Genomic DNA, 17,147 nt, shown 5'->3' on the forward strand with positions numbered 1-17,147 from the left:
TCAGTGCAAGAGACGAGAACTTTTGAGCAGGGAATTAATTGAAAACTGCATTTATACTCAAACATGATTTTTTTCAGCTGATCAAAAGTTTAAGACCATAGCTAAAAAAAAAACGAAAACCCCCCAAAACAGAAATCAAAGTGTCAAAAAAAGGACTCAGTAATGAGTAGCTCCACCATTGTTGTTGACTTCAAACAATCGTTTAGGCATGCTTAATGCCAGTGTTTCCAGGCTAGTGGGAATGTTGTTCCAAGTGTTGAAGATGGCTTCACGAAGGGCATCCACTGTCTGGACTGATGTCCATTTTTTGTAAACTTCCCTTACCATCCATCCCTAAATGTTCTCAATTGGGTTTAGATCCGGGGAACATGCAGGATGGTCCAAAAGAGTGATGTTATTCTCTTGGAAGAACTACTTTGTCAGGCGGGCATTGTGAACTGCAGCATTGTCCTGTTGAAAAACCCAATCATTACCACACAGACGAGGGCCCTCAGTCATGACATGGAATCCAGATTTTTGCACAGCTTTTGGCTTTTAAAGACTATGGTCTTAAACTTTTGATCAGCTGAAAGAAATCATGTTTGAGTGTAAATGCAGTTTTCAGAAAATTCCCCGCTCAAAAGTTCTCGTCTCTTGCACTGATTTTTTTCCTTTAACATTGTGAAGCTCTACTTAGAACCTTCTTAAGATCCAAAAGTGCAAAATGCAAATTCTTGCAATTTTTTGACTGGTCTTAAGATTTTGATCAGGAGTATATATGTATATATGATTACATGCAGTCTAATCATGTTAATGGGACTAATCACAATAGTTATCAATAATGATTTACCATGGCAGATATGGTTAATTGCTATTACGTGATCAGAAGTTCTTAGTTCAGAGTTTTAAGTTTGATTCCCTTTTGGAGCCGTTCTGTGTGATTCTAAATTGCCCACAAGTAACTGACGGTGTGGATTATTGCAGCAGCACCTGCAGCTGTACGGCTGTACGCACTGTGAATACCTTAAGATTTTCCTTTAAATAAAAAGAGAAAAGAATGGTTATTGCACGTTTTATTATCTAACCCTCTTTACTATTCACAAAATTGTAAAGAAAAAAATACATTTTGTGTCAAAACATCTTTTACGTAGCGCACATCAGTGTGAGTCTGTGGGGGCGGGCAGGCAAAAGACTAAATCTTATTGGTCAGTTTGCTTTTGTTAATTTGGCGGCTTGGCGCTTTTTCTGTGAGCTAAAAATTAATGAGATCCTCCTGTTGTTCTAAGATCCCGCCTGAGCTTTTTACCATGCGCGGTTCTGACATGGTCGCTGGTTCTTTATTACCCTTTTTGTGGTTTTGCAAACTGAAAAGCTGACGGGTTACGCGTCGAGGAAAAAAAGTTAGACAGATCGGAGAGTAGCACAAAACTATCACTGCACCTGGCCTGCAAAAGCACAACCACCTCTTCAATGCAAAACCAGCACAAACCTAAACCACAAAAGCAGCTGATTTTTTTTTTTACAAACAATTCTAAATAATAAAGACATGACAGCAAAGCCTACCCGTGTGATCCACGGAAAGAGGGAGATGTTGATTCCCAGGTCCAAGTGGTATCAGACGTCCAGAGGAGGAGAAGGTGATGAAAGATTGTTTGCTTAATTTCTACTTTTGGGGAATGTTTCGACTAGATTAAATTGTTTAACCCACAGTCTGAGATGCTCAGTAAGAGCGTCAGATGTCTGCCATTCGGTGACCCGCCAGAACCGCGCACATGGTAAAAAGCTCAGCCGGGATCCAAACGACCGCTGTTATAACTACAAGTGGGATCAAACTCTACTCATTCATTTTTAGCTAACAGAAAAAGCGCCAAGCCGCCAAATAAACAAAAGTAAACTGACCAGTAACATTTAGGCTTTGACGTGCTGTGGGTACAGCCGTACAGCTGCAGGGGCTGCTGCCCTCTGATAACATCCTGTAGTCGTCTGCGCATAATTCTGAACTTTAACCCCAGAAAAGAGTTGTATACATACTGCAAATTATTTTAAATGTTTTTATAATTCACTTTAAAAAAATTCTAAAAATAAACAAATATTATTTCAAGGTAAAAACATTTAAATGACTAATATTTTTGGCAGTGCTCCCTAATGACAATGGCTATTTTTAGAACTTGCCCCGCAGGCGACTGACAAGGACCCCTCGGAATTGTTATGGGGATGTACTGTCGATCTGACATTTGTGCTTTTATGTCTTTTTGTTGTTGTTTTTATGTATTTATTCATGGTTACTGTCCTTTTTGATGGGGTTTTAATGTTGTATTGCAGTTTTGCCCCTGTATCCAAGATAAAGTCTATCCATCTATCTAGTCAGCACGCGTTCTGTCCATTATTATTTCTATCAGATCAACACCCAGCCTCCAACACAGACTGGAGGCAGACATAGCCGCCGAGCATCAGGACCCTGACAGGATGGCGTACGCTAGCTTAGGAAGGGAAATGTGGGAACTTAGGGATGAAACTGTTACGTTTTTATCTGAGAAGAAATGCAACAAAGCTGACACATTTCTGTCTCAACTGCTGGACACATTATTACTACATTGTTTAATACATATTTCATTGTTGGAAGCAGGCCCCTCAGCTGTTGGCTTCAGTAACAGCTGAAGCCAACAGCCATGATACTAAACCTTTTTAATAAAAAATATATATAGCTGAGAGCAAAGCACCATGTGACAGCTGACCCTACTGTCACACAGACCTGAATGGTAATCATTTTGTTTGTTTATCCTGTACATTAATTTAGACATTAGTGAATAGTTTAGATTTTTATTAAAAATTATTTTCATTAGTCTGACCTTTTATAGTTAACTATTTGCAGTGCACACATTTAGTTAACTTTATTTGTCAGTTCTTTATATTTTTGTTAAAAGCAACAAATTAATTTATTTGTTTTGAGTTACCAGTTTCCTTTGGAGCTGCTGGAGGGTCACAGAAGAGCTCCAGCTAATTGACATCCATACAGGTGCTGGTCATAAAATTAGAATATTGTGATAAAGTTCATTATTTTCCATAATGTCATGATAAAAATTAAATTGTCATATATTTTAGATTCATTGCACACCAACTGAAATATTTCAGGTCTTTTATTGTTTTAATTTTGATGATTTTGGCAAACAGCTCATGAAAACCCAAAATCCCTGTCTCAAAAAATTAGATTATGAAAAGGTTCTCTGAACGAGCAATAAAAATAATCATCTGAATCAACAAAGTAACTCTAAACACCTGAAAAAGATTCCTGAGGCCTTTAAAAACTCCCAGCCTGGTTCATTACTCAAAACCGCAATCATGGGTCAGACTGCTGACCTGACTGCTGTCCAGAAGGCCATCACTGACATCCTCAAGCAAGAGGGTGAGAAACAGAAAGAAATTTCTGAACGAATCGGCTGTTTGCAGAGTGTTATATCAAGGCACCTCAGTGGGAAGTCAGTAGGAAGGAAAAAGTGTGGCAGAAAACGCTACACAACGAGAAGAGGTGACCGGACCCTGAGGAAGATTGTGGAGAAGGGCCGATTCCAGACCAAATTAAATTTTCATCTCCATAAAACTTTTCAGCAGATGGAAACATGAAGTGCTCCAAAATCTCCTGATAGCTGCTGCATTGATCCTGCCCTTAATAAAACCCAGTGGACCAACACCAGCAGCTGACATGGCACCCAGACCATCACTGACTGTGGGTACTTGACACTGGACTTCTGGCATTTTGGCATTTCCTTCTCCCCAGTCTTCCTCCAGAGTCTGGCACTTTGATTTCCGAATGACATGCAAAGTTTGCTTTCATCCACTGAACAACAGTGGTCCAAAGTGCTGCTTCTCTGTAGCCCAGGTCAGGCGCTTCTGCCGCTGTTTCTGGTTCAAAAGTGGCTTGACCTTTGACCTGGGGAATGCGGCATCTGTAGCCCATTTCCTGCACACGCCTGTGCACAGTGGCTCTGGATGCTTCTACTCCAGACTCAGTCCACTGCTTCCCCCAAGGTCTGGAATCGGCCCTTCTCCACAATCTTCCTCAGGGTCCGGTCACCTCTTCTCGTTGTGCAGCGTTTTCTGCCACACTTTTTCCTTCCTACTGACTTCCCACTGAGGTGCCTTGATATAACACAATTTAAAGATTTGGTATTGTATTTGTTTAAGTTTTTGTATGTTTAAATTACCCCTTGTGTGTCAGCAGTGGTCTGATCAGCCACTATTTAAGTTCCCCTCATGTCTTGTTTGTTAGGTCAGTTTTGTGCTTGAGTTTTTTGTGTTAACACCTGAGTTGTAGTTTGTTATGTTGACCTCAGTTTTGGGCCCAATTATTCATTGTTTGATTATTTTTGAACTTTTTTGTAATAAATTAAGATTATTTTTGAATTCCATTCAGCGTCTCTCTGGCTGGTTAATGTGAGAACCTCACACACCAGATTGTAGACTTTTATCATCCAATTTTTAGTAGAAAAGAGGAAAATGAAAAATCATGCAAATGGAAATTGAGCTTGTTTTAATTTATCATGCAATAAATTGATTTATTGCTTATTGCGATAAATCAATTTACTGATTTATCTACATGTTCAACAAAACATTACTAAGAAAAAACAATTTGAAAAAGTTTTTTTATTCTTTATTATTTTACTCATCTTCTAGGTGTCGGATAGTGTGCAGTGTTGACTGGACCAAAATGTAGCATGGGATTTAGGATGGTAATGGAATTAATATTTAATCAAGAAACTTCTGGAGGACACAAGGAAGGCATAGGAAAATTAACGGAGGAAACGGTGAGGAATACTGCAATCTGAAGAAACCACAAGAGCAAATCACAGGTGAGTAGATGCAGCTGGGGCAGGGAGGTAGAGGTACATGGGAAACTGCTGGAAGACCAATTTCTATATTCATTTTCATTTCTATTGTCTATGTTGTTTGTCTCTTTTTATCTTTTATCTGTATGCCTCTCTCTCTCACCATCATGTATGTATTTCATTACCAACTCAGTCTTCATAAACAGCCAAGCTGAGTGGCCCCCTCATACAGTCCAATGGGCCTGCTATAAAGCTAGCTAGAGAGCGAGCTGAAGTACAGGAGAGACCACCGAGGGACACAGAAAAGGCTCACGATGTGATCTGGCACCATTTAGACAGGCTGATGGAATAAAAACACTTACCTTTTGGTTCCCACTCTGTGGTTTGGAGCGATGTCAATGGTGTCGGTGGCGGAGTCATGTCGAACAGCCAGACCCAGGTCAGCGATGCAGCAGGTTCCATTCTTCTTCACCAGGATGTTCTTGGACTTTAGGTCTCTGTGAGCGATAGCTGGCTTTCCTGCACATACAGTTAGAACGTCAACAAACAGTTGCCAACAAGTTGTGGTCACCACAAGAATCAATCTAGGTTTTAAATACGGCACTGGTTTAGTCAAAGATTATTTTAACAAAGCCTTCTGAAACTGGAGGATTAAAATCAGTGAGATAAACTTGAATTTCCACAGCAATTTTAGAGATTAAATCAATTAAAAAGAAACATGTTCGTATTAATTGATGTTTGAACTCTATTGTGAAGCTGTGTGTAGCGGCTCACCTTGTGTCCCTACGATCTCCATGTGAAGGTGGGCCAGGCCGCTTGCAGTGGATAGCGACAGCTTGATCATGCCTTCCACAGTGACCGTGTAGCGGTTCAGGTAGTCAAACAGGGAGCCGTGTTCATGGTAGTCTGACACCAGCCACAGCTGAGTCCAGGTTCCATTATCTGCCCAGACACACATAAAACCACCATCCACAGGATGAACTCGACTAGAACACCTCCCTACCCCCTCTTCACTGTGAGAGGTGCTGTTCTGAATGGAGAAATCAAGATGAGCTGATAATCCCACACTAATGAGTAGAGAAGATGGGTCTCCATTGTTTATTGTGTAAGTTCTTAAACTTTAATCATTTTCATCTTCACTCAATGTCTTCCTTTGACCGAGTTGCTGGTATAGTTTTCTCACAGAGGGTGCTGAGGCCTTGGCTCACCTTTGTTATCGGCAGCGATAAAGCCCAGGATGTTCTCGTGGCGCAACATGACGGTCTGGTAGATCTCAGCCTCACGGAACCAGGAGCGCTCTTCTCTGGAGGAGAAGATCTTCACCGCCACCTCCTCACCACGCCACTTACCCCTCCACACCTCGCCAAAACGTCCCTTCCCGATGCTCTCCTGCAGGATGATAGTTCTGGCGATGGTCCTCTGGACCAGCAGAGGCAGGCCTGTAAGGAAAACCCACAAAACACAGGAGAGGCTCACAAAGCTGAAAGGCTCTGTTCCTGTTGGACTCAGCATCTTCTTTTCTGAGCTGCCAGATACAGAAAAGAAAGGAAAAACAGCCAAGTGTTTGTCTTCTTACATTGAGACTGATCCTTTCTACTGTTGCTGTGTGCACGCTGTGGATGCACAACAGCAATGCTAAATGTGCAGAAATCTATAAATGAATGAAAACTACCAAGTACCTCACAGCTCCAACTCTTGAAGTTAAACATGACATTCTTCTTCCACTTGAACATAAACCACTGAAAGTAAAACCTTGTTTTTTTATTGTGATTATTTCCTTTATTTAACCAGGTAAAAAAAAAAACGGTGAGATCCAGATCTCATTTTCAAGAGGGGGCTGGGCAGAAAACTGCAACACACAACAACCTGGAACACACAAAAGTAAAACTAATTAAAAACAATGACATTGAATCATGTTGCATGTTTTTAAAACTGCTAGAAAAAGAAATAAGATCCAAAAATTTTAGTTTATTCTAGGGCTGAAACGATTCCTCGAATGATTCGAGTACCTCGATTACTAAAATTCCTCGAGGAAAATTTACCTGCCTCGAAGCTTCGTTAATTTATGTTTTATTAGTTAGCGCACCGTGTTCCGGCCGGGACTTCATTTGCGTTGCGCGGAGCTCTCACTTCCGCCTCTGAGTTGTTGACAAAAGCTAAGTCTCAGCGGCATAAAGTCCAATCTTCAAGATTGGCCCGTGGGGATTTTATTGATTGATGATAATGCCCGACCTTAAAATGACTGGGGGAATGCCTGGAGTACGGCAACATTTCTCCTCCGGGGCTGCTGGTTGAAAGCGAACGGCGGGAAGAGCGCTGAGGTGAGCGGATAGCCTGAACAGGGCGGGCGGCTGAGTAGCTGATGCTTACCGTGTAAATGTAGCTTTACCGACGAACCGCACAATAAATTTCATATCCCGGTCTGAAGAAACGGGTGGCGGAGCGCATCGTACATGGCTGGTAGATGAGTTTCTGAGTGTGACCAGTGAAGGTGTCGTAAATATCCCGTATTGCTTCCCCCCGTGTTCGTCCCCCGGTCTAACGGTTCGTCAGTCCGCTGGTCTATTTCCTCCCCTCCATCCATCTTACGTTCGTTCATTCGCCCTCTCCTCCCACTCCAGACGGCATTTCCCGTATTTTCAAACCCAAAGCGTGACAAGTTAGGTGGAGAGGTGAGTTTAATTAATCTATTAAACTCACTGAAGATGAATACATAAACTAAAAGCTGGATTGTAGACATTTTTTATAAGCATATTTGTGAGCCTGCCTCTTTGTTATTAAATTCAATATAATTTCAGATTTTTCTATAACTTTTCTTCTGGTTAACTTAGAAAGTGAGCTATTATTGTTACAGGTTAGTTTTCTAAACTACAAAAAAGCAACTGTTAGGGATGCTCAAATATGAAAAATTGGACTGATATTGATATCTGATAGTAACACCTGTATTATGCCAGATTTACCAATATTTCATTTTATAATTTTTTTTTTATCCGATTACTCGATTAATCGTAAGAATAATCGATAGATTACTTGATTACTAAAATATTCGTTTACAACAGCCCTAGTTTATTCCATCCAGTGGGTGTCATGATGTGATTTTTTTGGCGGTGAGGAAGACGCTCATAGGCCCAGGCAGACAATTAGAAGGTGTTTAATGAATAAATCCAAGATAACAGAATCAGCAACACAGGGAGCACAGAGGAAACAAGACATGTAGCAACAGACAGACGTACCATAGATGATGACCTGACAAGGAACAAAGACAACAGGTGGACTTAAATACACAGGGAGGGTAATCAGGGAACTAGACACACCTGGGAAGCAATCAACAGGGAAGACAGGACAGGAACAGGACTAAACACAGAATACCTCAAAATAACTACACAGAAAAACAAGGATCACAACAGTAGGAGTCATTACACTAAATGCTTGTTTCCTTTTTTCTGTGCATGGGACATGCAAAAAAAAAAAATGTTTTTGGAGCGTAAAGAATGGAAAGTAACAGATGATTGTAGGAGAGAATTTAAGTAGGTTGGAGCCAGTAGTAGAGTTTTATAAATCAGTATCTTCAAGTGATTGTATCTCCGTATGCTTAAAGGAGGCCATTCAGGATTTGCATGCAACTCAGTGATGTGTAAGACGCCTGCTTGTTACCTGGAACTGAGGTCTTGACTGGCCTTAGTTAGAGCCAAACCAAAGCAGCTGGAGCTTAAGACGTTAAATGAAGAAAAAAAATCCCTGGAGATAAACTGGAGGAAATGATCTCCATCTCTGAGGAGACATCAGAGGGAACACCTGCAGGTGATTGACACCTCTTCACCCCAGAAACACGCCGCCACCATGAAAATGACTTATGAAGAGACGACTAACCAATCCTGTCAGGTGAGGCAAAAGCAGCCAAGAAGAAGAGAAGAACTGCAGGGCAACTGGGGCAACAGCTTTGCCGCAGCCCTTCAGAGGCTGTGGAAGCTGCTCTGAAGGCACCGTCTAATGACCCCGCATTGGGCATGTGGACCAGAGGACAAGATGTCCTCTGGGTTGGCTTTCAGCACCCTCAAACAGTTATATAACAAAGACAGAGCCTGAGATATTAGCACCTTCCTAAAATAATGGTCTAAGTCTTTCTTTATCAAAAGGGATTTTTAAATCGTTTTGGCCTAAAACTTATTTTATGAAGGTGCTGATATGCAAAGGGAGGGATTAGGTTTTCTACTGTCTATCCTGCAGCTCTGACTTGATGTCTCGCTCTACCTTCCTGGTTGTTGCTCTAGCTGCTCTCTCTCATCTGCCTGTTTGGTTTGTTCTGCTTCATGTCATCACTTCACAGCACAGTAGCTAGGGGAAAAGGAAATGGTTCTACTGTTGAGATTCAAGTGTCACTAACATTATTTAAAAGGATGAACTACTGTGCTACAAAAAACTTTTAATAAATATTTCTCAGAATATTATGAATTCCATCTTATGATATAATGACTGTAGGTCACACTGTAAACAACTAAGACTGAATACCCAGAAGCTGTGAGCGATTTATCTCCAGTTTTAGAAGAAGAATCTGGATGGAGTGATGAAGAGGAGGAGCTGGTTCTACTGAACGACTGCAGCCCAGTTTGAGCCACACAGTTCAGGACGCGACAATGACTCCAGTTTTTTTGGAGAGGAAGGATCGATGGTGAAGGGTTGCAGCAGGACAAATCACTGACTGGTAATAAACAGATCTATGAATAAAAAAACTTGCAAAAAATTATTTACAGCCATAATTGTTTCAAATAAATATTTACTAAAGGTTTTTTGGATGTAATTTTAAAATAAATAGATTTTTACTTGGATTTTTAAGCCTTAAAATAAAGAAAAACATAAAACCTTTGAAAAAAAGGTTTTATTTTCTTTTCTTCCTTTCTTCCTTTAACCTTCGCATTTCTGGCTGAATCTGCCTCAAGGTTCTTTTTCATGGCAGCTAATATTTAGTAGCATCAGCTGGTAAAAAATAGCAGCAAATGTTTCAACCACAGCTGCTTAAGTCACAGATATATTCTGAGCCAGGTAGCCTGACACTTTGCTTGGTAACGTTGGTAACGCCCGGCTGCACAGAACCAGGGTTCGGGTTGTGACCAAGATCTGTGGCATCAGCTCCACCTCCAGCACTGGTTCTTTCAGCAGCAGGGTCCTCCTCAGCTGATAGAAAGTATTAATGAGCGACCAATCTAAATGATTACCCAACATTTAGAGTTAATTCTGCTAGCAGGAGACCTGCTGGGACAGAGGCTTGATCTGGAGAAGGAGAGACCTCTAGAGGTGTGTAGTGGAAATGTTCTGTTTGGTTTAGTTCATGACTGTCTATGTTACTACACGTCACTGTAACTATATGTGGGAATTTCCATAAATATGAACTAGTCTGGCATATGTTTATTCATGAGGCCATATGAGAATACCCTCTTCATTATCAGGACTTATTTCTAAAGTCCAAACTGAACATGCAAAGAAATCTTTTCATTCTTCTGCTCTTCTTGGAAACAATTGCAGAAATACATTAACCTAAAGTTGCTGCTGTCTCTAAATGTTTTTAAGGCTTTTTTCTGATTTTGAGAAGGAATCATCTGTCTCTAATTGAGGAATCTTTTAATTCATTTATTTCTGTCTGCTTTTTGCTGTGAATGTTCAGTAATCTCTGCAAGCTGCTCCCAGTCTCTTATTCCCAGTATTCTCTTGCAAAAGAGATTTTTCATCTCAATGGGATTTTTCTGGTGGAATAAAGGTTACATAAAAATTTAAAAAACTAAAAGATTTATGGGAATTGATTGTTTATTGCGTCATACAAACAGCAGCAGTGAACTTCAGGCACTGAACTGATATTGCAGTTCGACACAGATCAAGATCAGAGGTCATCTGCAAAGTCTTCCAGGGCGGTCAGTTCACCAATTGAAGAAATGATTCGTGGCAGATCAGGAGCTGGTCCCAGAACAGAACCAGTGATCTTAACCGGTCTCAGACTAGATTGGGCTGTGGTGGTGACGAGGAGCCGCCCTCCAGCACAACACAACTGCTGACAGATTCTGAGAGACAGCTCTGTTTTGACTCTACCAAAACAGCTTTTCAGACACACCAACACATACACCAACAGCTGTTCATGTGCCACACCATCACATCAACAAGGAAACACACAGAAATCATCTGATGACTCAGCTGGATCCAATGGTTGACTTGGTAACAATGGGGTGACTATTGTTACGTGCAGTCGTGCAGATATGACCTGCTAGTCAAACCTCTGTCACAGCAGAGAAACAGTGGTTGATGTTCAGACCTTTGCTGAGGCAGATGAGCTCAGCTTCACCTTTAAGTATGGGCTGATCACCGATCTCCCTAAATGAAGGAAATCGGTTGTGATAAATCGGCTGGCCGATAAATCGGTAATCGGTACCCCCTTATCAAAATGGCTCCCTTTCTCTTTTTTTCTTTCTTGAGTTTTCTTTGTTTGATCTGTCAGTGCACCATGCCAAACACAAGCCCAACACCCTCCAGTGTTTTACTTGTGATAACAGAAAGAAGACTAAAAGTTAGCTAATTTCCCCATAAATGTGGTTTATAAAATAAAGATAAAGAAAGTGCAAACAGTGTAAGAAGCTGTTTAGCTGAACCGGGTGCAGCAGAGTCTGTTTGCAGTTGGAAGTCTTGGCAGATGTTGAGAAATCTCAGGTTAAGGAAACAATTTACATCCCATGGAATGTAATGTAACTCTATTCCAGGGAAATTCGCGAGTAATTTCTGCAAGCTGCAACTTGTCTGCTTCCAGCAGGCACAACACTGAGTCAGCACTGTATATGCTACAACCCAGTAGGTTCTGCAGAGAGACAGAGAGAGAAAGAGAAAAAAAAGAGAAAGAAAGACAGAGAGAGAGAGAGAGAGAGAGAGAGAGAGAGAGAGACACAGACAGAGCAATATGGTGGTAGTGTAAATTGGAACCTTAACTGTCAGCGCTTTCAGGACACACAGGTAGGCTGTGGGCTGGGCTGGGTTTGACTCCATTTAAAGGGATCAGTGCACAACACTGCCACAACACAACTCTGCTTTGGGATGGTGTGTGCATGCTCTTCGTGCTGCACAGAATAGCTTTATGACACGAAATCCTGAACAGGATGTTTGTCCCAGAGAACGCCCTGAGCCTCAAACACGAGGCTTCTGGTCTCTTTAAATCACTGTCATGTAAATGGAAACTCATTAGGTTTGCACCATCAGTATTACATGCTTTACATAACTGTGACTTTCTAAAACTTTACTGACTCAGTTTGAACACAGATACAGTCTTTCTAGGGGTCTCACTAGGGGTTGCACCAATTAGTCGACTAGTCGCAATTACTTTTTTCTGGGCCAGTCAACTAGTCGCAATCAGATGACAAAACAGATTTTTCAAAGGAAATGAAAGAAGGTGGACTAGATGAGTTAGTCAGAAAGCTCAAATTGTATAAAAATGTAAATAATTTACCAAAGAGAAATTGAAAATTTCAGCATAGGCTACCGCAATAGGAGAGTTGCACGGCGCGGTGGTTAGCGCAGCGCCCCGCATACAGAGACTTTAGCCCACGGTAGTCAGGAGTCCGACTCCCGTCCTCCATTCGCTGGGCCCATGCCTCTCTCCCCGGCTCCGCTCTCTCTGCCCCCTTACAGTCAGATTGCTGTCAAATAAACTAGTGCCGAAAAAATCCTTAAAAAAAAAAAAAAAGACTACCGGAGAAATGTGCAACAACGCGGCGGATTGAAGCTTTTAACCTGGCAGCTTTACGCTCTTATAAAGATATGGTTTGACTACATCTGGAAACTAAGTCCAAGCTTCATTCTGAGGATCTGATAGAGGCGATCTCGACCGCCGTCTGCATGTTGGTTCAGAGAGCCGAACCGACTCTGAGTCAGCAGAGCCTCCTGCTGCGCATTGCGCAGAGGAGCAGCAGGAGGTTTCGTTGAATTCAACTGTAACCAAACGGGATCCGTTCATAATAACTTTGGTTTGTGATGTTCCAAAAGCACCATTGTGGTCAGTGTGATAATTTGACTCCTATATGAGTAGCTATTCAGAGATCATCAGTATCAGCCGGTGTTTGGAAAAAAAAAAGTCAGACCCGACTTTGTGCAACGAACTTTTCTTTGCTGCTTACAAAGAATGATCTGTTTATTGCTCTTTTAATTCTGCATAATAGACTTAGTAAAAGCGGGAGAACAGGATGGGTTGTCAATATTTGCCGTGAAAATAGCTGATAAAGCCTTCAAGTAGTTGTGAAGGGTTTGTGCGCTTACATCAATCACTATGACGTCACCGCGACTAGTCGACATCAACTCGACTATTATCATGATGTAGTCGACCTTAAAAAATATGTAGTCGTTCAACCCCTAGTGTACACAGAGCATTACAAAAACAAAGAATGCCTCTCAGTGGGGCTCCAGTTCTATCATACATATATAGTATAGAGCCATTCAGAAGAATCGGATCATTCGTGAAAGTCACATCACTATATTGCAGCATTTGGTCACAGTGTCGTCACACATGTGTGGCACGTCAGTCAACACCTCTGCACAATAAGCGCAGTAAGTGACAGGATTTTTTCAATCACAAATGCAACATATCTGTCCCTGTACAACTAGCTTTAGTAACATCATTTCACAAAGCTTACCTTTCTTTGAGCTTCTTTTCAAAGTGACACTAAGTTGGACTTAGTCCCAACCGTCTCTGAAAGTGAAGCGCTGCTGAATTCAAATGTCGTACTTTCTTATGATTTATGTAGGGAAATTTATTACCAATGATTAGACAGACATCTTCTCCCGCTCAAAGACAAACTCTGCGCATGTCTTGGAGCACTGCGTGCAAGTTAAAGGGGGAGGTGGTGGGTGGCAGTGGTAACAAAAACACGTAATTAGTAAGTCACGTTACTGCTTGGATATGAATCCGTAAGTTTTGCATCCACTGAAAACAAGGATGTTGACAAATAAACCAGACAATATGCTGGCACTTAAGTGATACAGTTGTGGTCTTGAAATAAAATCCAGAGTCCTCAATGTCGTAGACCGACACAAGACTGAGACCAAATGCGGTCGAGTCTGAGTTGAAACCATCAAAAAGTGGTTTCAAGACCGGTCTCGATTACTATAACACTACAGCATGGAGGAAATCTAGCCTGAATGACTGCATGAAAAATATCAAAATACCAATGAAACATGCAACTGGTCAGCAGCTATAAATGAGCCAACGAATAGTTTGATATCAGTGAAATCTTTTCTATAATGGGTTGGTGATTGCGCTATCTCTGATTGGCTTAGAGTGCTATATACGGTGGCCGACAGGTGCAAATGCGCAGCAAAAGAGAAAACATGCAAACAAAAGAAAAGACACACCCCCGAATTAAATGCAGCAAACAAAAAAGAAAACACCCCTGAATTAAATGCAGCAAACAAAAAAGAAAACACCCCCGAATTAAATCCAGCAAACAAAAAAGAAGACACCCCCGAATGAAATGCAGCAAACAAAAAAGAAAACACCCCCGAATGAAATGCAGCAAACAAAAAGAGAGACGCAAACAAAAAAGAAGACACCCCCGAATGAAATGCAGCAAACAAAAAAGAAGACACCCCCGAATGAAATGCAGCAAACAAAAAGTGTTGAAAACGGAAGTGCTCCAGACCACTAGGGGGAGTCTAACAAAAAATAGCTGTGTCCGAATTCAGGCTCTGCATCCTTTAAAGCGGGTGTTCAGAAAAACAGCAATGGCGACAAAATAATTTTTGCTGTATTACACTTAAAATTACACAAAATTATTTTTTACAATGTTTTTAGGCGAGAATGTAGATGTATAGATCTGAAATATCTGCTCGGTTCATTAATAAATCACCGACTTCCAATATTGCTCCGACGTTTTCGGAGATGTCTTCTCCCGCTGCATTAACAGCCAGCTTCACTCGCAAGCTGTCAGCTGGCCGGGCGCTCCATGTAGATATTAAGTTAGGTAGTAGTAAAATCTTTTGGTTAAGTAAAGTATTTAATTTATTCCTGAGCAAATGGGTTTGACTGATTAAAGTTAAGCCTTCAAACATAGTTTATTTAACTGTAATGTCTTACTACCTGAGATCTGGAGAGTATTTGAAAATGAATAATATCCCTTGTATACATTAAACATTTTAGAATCAGACAGATTTTCTTTTTACTATGGAACAACCTTTATTACAAAAGGTGAAGAATAATACAGAAATAAAGAGTAAAAAACAACTGAGTCCGTTTTTTTTCCTTCGCTGCTCTGTGCTTCACGTTGTCACGGTTGCTAAGCAACATAACGCCGAGATGGAGGCTAGGCAGCTAGCCGGAGGCTACAGCTTCTCTCTTCTGGTCGTCCATATTCGTGGCCTTCGAAGGACCCGTCTTCTGTAGATCGGGCCGTTTCTCACATAGACATAATAAAAGGACAGACGCCTAACGGACCGCTCTCGTCTTATCAATACATACTTATATAAGTATACAAACATAAATAAATAATCATTAATACTGAATAATATACATTAGGCTATGCATGATTATGCACGCACGCACACACACACACACACACACACACACACACACACACACACACACACACACACACACACATATATATATATATAAAATGTTTTCCAGCCTACGAGTTCTGGTTTAAGAGTGATTCAGCAGCTGAGATTGGGTACAAAATCCGATACGAGATTCATCCGTGCTGTGCAGTGAATCTGTCTCTCCCTTCTTCCTCACGTCGTAGGAAACCTTCAAAACAAAAACGGGACATTTTCGAGTTATCTTACGTTGACTGAGTTAAATAATTAAATAATAGCCATTGTCATCTGTGTAAACTTTGCTGGTGAATGTTATGATTTTTATAATATTGTTTCATTTCTATAGTAGGCTCTTGCATCAGATAATCTAAATGTTGGAGAATGACTGAAACATTTTAAGATTTACGGAATCTCGGTTAGCTGTCAGAGCGGGGGCTGAACACCAAGCACTATAGCTAGCATTAGCTGGTATTTCGCCAGTGGACATAATAAATACAGTATAGTAATATTCTAATCACAAAAATACACAGTAATATGTCCATCTTACTTGCGAAAAGTCTGTCGAGCCCTCACGTCAGTAGTCCGTCGATCCGATCAACAATATTCCGCAGTGCTGAAGGCATCTTCTGCTGTTTTGGTTGAGCAAAGCAAAGTGTATTTGCGCCGGAGCAGCCAATCGTGGGGGGCGGGGGGTGTACTCTTTTATTATGTCTATGCTTCGAAGGATCAGTTTCTCAGGGCCCTTGAAAGGATGCAGAGCCTGAATTCGGACACAGCTATTTTTTGTTAGACTCCCCCTAGTGGTCTGGAGCACTTCCGTTTTCAACACGTTTTGTTTGCTGCATTTCATTCGGGGGTGTTTTCTTTTTTGTTTGCTGCATTTCATTCGGGGGTGTCTTCTTTTTTGTTTGCTGCATTTCATTCGGGGGTGTTTTCTTTTTTGTTTGCTGCATTTAATTCGGGGGTGTTTTCTTTTTTGTTTGCCGCATTTAATTTGTGCGTGTGTCTTTTCTTTTGTTTGCATGTTTTCTCTTTTGCTGCGCATTTGCACCTGTCGGCCACCGTAGCTATATGGGTATTCTTGTTGAACCTCAGGGAGACGTTCCGTGTTCAGAGGGTTTATTTCAGAAGGACTTGTTGCACTACTGCAACCTCAGGCTTTTTTCAGCCACATAATTAAGAAACTAGGTCAAGTTTGTGACTAACTTGATGGGACTCAGGAGCCCTGTTCCAGACAGATTCCAAATTAAGTCAGCAGCTAATGATCACACACAATGAACAGTCGGTCATCAACAAGAACCAGTGTAGCTGCAACATAAAGCCTGTGGTTTTTTCCCACTCTGAGGCTTCAGGACAGGCAGGAAGAGGACATAATTCCAAACAGTGAGGACATCAGCAGTTATCCTAAACTGGACGCCCTGCAGATGGGTATTTGTTATGAACTGGTGCCATATTAATAAATGAAAATAAATGAAAAGCAAAAAGCTTTCTGCTCCTCAAATTGAAAAAAACTGCGATCAACATTCCAACGTGGCAAAAGATACATCTGTACCTAGTTTTACATCTGCATTCAAAGCAGCCAGAGGGGGACAGCTATTTGGTCACACCCATTTTTGAAAATTGCATTTCTTTTTCAAGGAAGTGCAATCTTATTAGTTTGACCAATAAGAGGTCAAACTAATAAACACAATGATACAAGGATTTCCCACAGTCATTTGTGTTTAGTGCAAGGTCTTTGAGTATTTTAGCGATAGTTAAAAACTAAAATGTAAGGGCAGGTAAGTGAGCAGT

The 17,147-nt window shown here is 41.1% G+C and overlaps 1 protein-coding gene and 1 long non-coding RNA gene across 9 annotated transcripts in view; both read right to left on the minus strand.

Moving 5' to 3' along the window:
• The window catches only part of tgfbr1b (transforming growth factor, beta receptor 1 b), a 79,218-nt gene that overhangs the window by 21,051 nt on the left and 41,020 nt on the right, over positions 1-17,147 (minus strand). For all 8 annotated transcript variants that reach the window (XR_015761567.1, XR_015761566.1, XR_015761565.1 and 5 more), the window contains 3 exons: positions 6,011-6,241; positions 5,577-5,744; positions 5,165-5,321 (listed from right to left, as the gene is read on the minus strand). Coding sequence is in view for 3 of the 8 variants with exons in the window: in XM_088001151.1 (XP_087857277.1) it covers positions 5,165-5,321; positions 5,577-5,744; positions 6,011-6,241 (556 nt within the window). In the remaining 5 variants the exon portion in view is untranslated. The remainder of the gene's footprint in view (positions 1-5,164; positions 5,322-5,576; positions 5,745-6,010; positions 6,242-17,147) is intronic.
• LOC148153501 (uncharacterized) lies at positions 7,795-17,139 on the minus strand. Its single transcript, XR_015761568.1, has 2 exons — positions 15,904-17,139; positions 7,795-15,567 (listed from the first exon to the last, which is right to left on the minus strand). It is a non-coding gene; the product is annotated as an uncharacterized LOC148153501 (long non-coding RNA).

Source organism: Poecilia mexicana, unplaced genomic scaffold, assembly GCF_051168715.1.
Source record: "Poecilia mexicana isolate PSO_F unplaced genomic scaffold, ASM5116871v1 scaffold_20, whole genome shotgun sequence".
Classification (NCBI taxonomy): Eukaryota; Metazoa; Chordata; class Actinopteri; order Cyprinodontiformes; family Poeciliidae; genus Poecilia; species Poecilia mexicana.